General features: G+C 31.8%; 1 protein-coding gene across 1 annotated transcript; it reads right to left on the bottom strand.

Moving 5' to 3' along the window:
• Positions 1 to 1,474: 1,474 nt before the first annotated feature.
• LOC114724376 (isoflavone-7-O-methyltransferase 9-like) lies at positions 1,475 to 3,170 on the bottom strand. The gene is made up of 3 exons (XM_028910713.1): positions 2,845 to 3,170; positions 2,395 to 2,758; positions 1,475 to 1,777 (listed from the first exon to the last, which is right to left on the bottom strand). The coding sequence occupies exons 1-3, from the start codon at positions 3,168 to 3,170 to the stop codon at positions 1,475 to 1,477; spliced, it is 993 nt and encodes a 330-aa protein (XP_028766546.1).
• Positions 3,171 to 4,544: the final 1,374 nt, after the last annotated feature.

Below are 4,544 nucleotides of genomic sequence, written 5' to 3'. Positions count from 1 at the left end.
CACATATAGTGCACCAAATAAATTATGCCTAAATAATAAACCGTTATTCTTGGATCTGGAGCACCATTTTATGCAATTTAATTCTACAGTATTAGTCGGTGGGTAAAAATTCTAAAATTATATTTATAAGAAGGTTAAAAACATAGATATGAGATTGGAAAAAGACACCAATTATATTTTGAGTCAAAAGCGTTATTTCTTTGTTTGAATTCAAATGGTTAATTAATTTATTACGTCATTATCATTTTTTCATATAACTTCTAATTTATAAAAATTGAAGTCAAATCTTTCTTAAAAGACGGATTGATTGCAATTGATCATAGTAAATGCAGCATTTACAAAAGATGTTAGATTATTGCTTTATAGTGATAAAGATTGTGATCAATTAAGATTAATTACAATAAAATAAATTCTTCCCGTGTATCGCATGGGGTGGTCAATTCTAGGTTCTAAAAAGAATCAAGTTCGTCATTAGCCATTATCATTGTTAAACGATTGAAATGCCCTCATGGCCTTTAAAGAAGAAGAAAAAGTTATTGAAGCCTTTACCTACGGAAAAAGTTTACAAATTATTGCATATTTTATGCGAGATCATGTTTATTGTAAAAATTGCTTTCCATGATTTACGGGTCTTGGACAAAGTTTAAACACTTGGATTCATAGGAAGAAATCAAAAAAAGTACTCTTGCTTGATTACAAAAATACTGCACAAAGTTTAACACATTTGGAACGTAACAAATTTATTAGAAACCTCACATAATTTACAATAGCCTTGCTTGCTTTACAATGTGTCAACTTCCAAGAGTTACAAGTGGTCTTACATCAAGTTTAAAATATTTGGATTCCAAAAATTGGCACGAAGATAGGTGATTAAAGTCTTCAAAAAACAACTTTTCTTTTTTTTGAGTGAAGAAGAATTTATTACTCCAATTTTTACAAAGGGTTCAGATTACAATCAAAGCTAAGAAAAGAGCAGCTAGCTTTTATCTTGCTAGTAGACCGCTTTTAAACTCAAACAAAAATAAGTATACGAAAAGAGTTTTATCTCGACTTATATGAATATACTTATAATAAGCAGCTCCAAGCCTTGAAACAAGCACTATATCTTTTAGAAATGGGAACGTATCTTAACTACATTTTTTTAATGGATACCGAAGTTTCAATAACTTACTCAAAACGTCACTTTCCCTTATATAGATCAATGTCTTTTCAACTTCCTTGTTATGGTGGACTTATATGTAATTAGTCCATAAAATAATTGTATGCGCTTATCTCATAAAAATAATGCAAATAATTAAAAGAACCGGACCAAATTTTATTCACTTAATTACTATCTCACATCACCAATATGAGTAGTATGCGAGCCTATGCATGGCTAATTATTATTATTATAGAAGTACGTAGCAGAAAACATGAAATTTTAAAAGACGAATTAAATTTCATCTTAGAAATTTCATCAAACCACAGATAATGACTAGGGATAAGCCTCGATGATTGACCTAAAACCAAAAAGAGGAGTGATCTTGTGGTGTTTGAAGCCTGCAGAGACAAGAAGTTTGTTCCATTCTTTCTCAGTTCTCTCTTTTCCATTGAGAGTACTCATCATCAAAATGTCAAACAAGAGTTTCACTTGTGCCATGTCATTATCATCTTCCTTTTCCTTTAGCACTGCGTCAATGATGATCACTTTTCCTCCTTCATCTTTCTTTGAAATTGCCTCCTTACATTTGTTCAGTATCTTTACGGAACTTTCATCATCCCAGTTGTGTAATATCCACTGCACAAAATCAACAACAGGTAATAATGTTACGTCCCTCTGTCCGGTGATTAAATTAAATATTAGTCAATATATAGCATTATTATTAATATGAAATCTAAAATCTATGGCAATTATATATATAAGAAGAGAATTTATTAAAAACCTGATTTGCATAACTTTACAACTATGTTTGCTCTAATCTCACTAGTTTGGGACTCAATATATCTTTTGAAAATGGATTGGGATAAAAACGAATTTAAGAAATTGCAGAATTTTACGCTTGTGTGTTATGATTTGGCAGCTAATGGGGTGTTTGGATTAGCTTTTTCTTTTCCTTTATTTTTTTTTGAGCAAAGTTTGGATTAACTTTTTGAAAATGATTTTACAGACCTAGAAGTAAATATGTAAGAGAAGTTTTATCTTAACTTACGTGAAAACATCTTTTTAAGTGCTTTTGAGTGTTTTCGAATAATTTATCTTTGAAAATGGTCGTGTTGATATCAGAAAGAATTTAAGAAAATAGTTAGTAAACTTTTACGCCTGTGTGGTCTAATATGACCGATTAGATTTAGATTAGTTTGGAAAAGGGTTATTTAAAAAAAAAAAAAGGAAGAGAACTATAAAAGATAGCTTGCCTTCAACAAAACAGCATCAGCAAAAGGGATGGATTCAAACATGCTGCCACCAACATAGGTCAAGTTATGGCTTCCTGAAGAGCTTTCAACAACTTGTGGAAGATCAAACACTATGCACTTCAGATTAGGATATCTCTCAGAGATTATCCTACAAGTGGTTCCTGTGCCACCTCCAACATCAACTAGGGTTTCAAGTTTGTCGAAGATTGACTTGCAATCTCTAAGTGCCATGTTCATCATCTGTGAATCACTAGCCATTCCCTCATTAAAAGACTTCATATATTGATGATCACGTTCGAGCAGATCCCAAAAGCCTAACCCAAAGGCGCTCTCAACTATCGTCTTCTCCTCCTCTTTGAACCACCTTCCCAGAAAATCAAACGAAGCCATGAGACCAGTGTCAACACACCCTAACACCATTGGTGCTAGGTTAGGTTCCAAGCCATTGACAAGTAGCTTAGAAGATGGAGTGAGAGAATATGCTTCCTCCTCCCTTCTTGTTCCTCCTCGTTCACCTTGGTTTCTGCTAAGAAACCATTGTGCACCAGTAAGCGAACAAGCCTCTCAATAGAGGCAGTTTTGGTTGGATGAACTTCAAGTTTGGAGGCTAATTGAGGAATAGTAAGGGGTTGGCCATGACTGTGGATTATGTCTGGAATTCTTAGCTGAACAGCACACTTAAGAACTGCGCCATTAATGTGGCTGAAAATGTGTTTATACAGGTGAGCTTGAGCTTCAAAGGACTCACTTGCTGGGTTGGCTTGAATTGAACCCATAATTATGCAATGATTTTCTTTTTGGTAATGAGCTCTTCTAAATCTGTATGCTCAGCTAGTAGTTTGGGCTTGAAATAACTTACTTGGATGTTGTTTCAATAACATAAAGATTACCCTACTTATATAGAGCAGGTTGACCAAGAAAATTCAAGTAAGTAATTGAGTAGGAAGGTTTCTTCGTACGTTTGCGGAATTTATTTCATGTTCGGTTCATCACTTTTCTTTTTGAGTATCTTTTTCTTACTAGCTTTGATTTGCTGCACATTCTTGACTCCTAGTTTCTATGTCCCCACTAGATGGCTTCAGAGAATGAGACGATTGTGTTTTTGTATTGCTTTTATCGTACTTTTAAGAAATAATACTATTATCAGTCCTTTTATCGAATTTTAGTTTTAACACCTATATTTTCATCGCATTTTAGTTTTGCATTGTTGTAGTTTCATTTCATTGAATTTTAGCATGAATTCAAATGTTAGAAGATAAAATCTAATTTCTAACACTTGAATACATGATATGTTTTCTTACTTTCTATTTGAAATGGTGCAATTATTTTCATCCAGTATAACTAAAATAACTCTATATCAGCTATGCACAACATACTTTTAATTATGTGTAAATGACTTTCATATTGAAAGCATTTACACGAAGTTAGAGATATGTTGTATGCAATTGAAAAAAGTTAAACCCATTAAAAATGATTGCACTAAGATCCTCTGGACCCAAAAAAATTTGCCAAATGGAAAATTTCCTAATTTTCCCTAAAAAGGGAAATTTTTACTTTTTAATAAGTTTTGGTTCTACTACGCTATCTACTTTATTGAATTTTGGTTTTAGTCCCTATGAGTTTTAGCTTTAATCCTTATATTTTTAATAAGTTTTAGTTTTGATCCCATGCATAACGACGTCAACTAAAGTTAATACCGTTAAACTTAAATCAAGTTCTTATAAAACTATAGAAACTAATGTTTTGGATGAAAGAAATTTTAGGTACAAGAAACCACAATTTGAAACTACAGGAATCAAAATCAAAATTTAATTAAGCTGCAAAGATCAACGTATTAACCCTACTTTTAATTTGTTAATTGTCTAACATAGTACTTAAATCTTTTGATATATGAACAACTTACACTTACTATTTTTTAATGTAATTATTAATCATCAGTTTTTAAATTATTGACCATAATTTTTTTATTTTATGTTGCTACATTTTGAAAATATACTCCATCTATTTCGAAACATAAGAAGTCTTCTAGAAGAAATTTTTAATCCAAAATATAAGAAATTAACAGGATATTTTAATGACGATTTTCTACTTTTACCCCTTGTTAAAGAGGAGGGGGTTTTAGATATAGGGGAGAGAGAACAGAGGTGATA

Source organism: Neltuma alba, unplaced genomic scaffold (assembly GCF_004799145.2).
Source record: "Neltuma alba isolate B1F8T4 unplaced genomic scaffold, ASM479914v2 tig00012185_pilon, whole genome shotgun sequence".
Lineage (NCBI taxonomy): Eukaryota > Viridiplantae > Streptophyta > Magnoliopsida > Fabales > Fabaceae > Neltuma > Neltuma alba.
The sequence above is the reverse complement of the archived record's forward strand: the minus strand, read 5'-3'. Positions and strand labels throughout refer to the sequence as shown.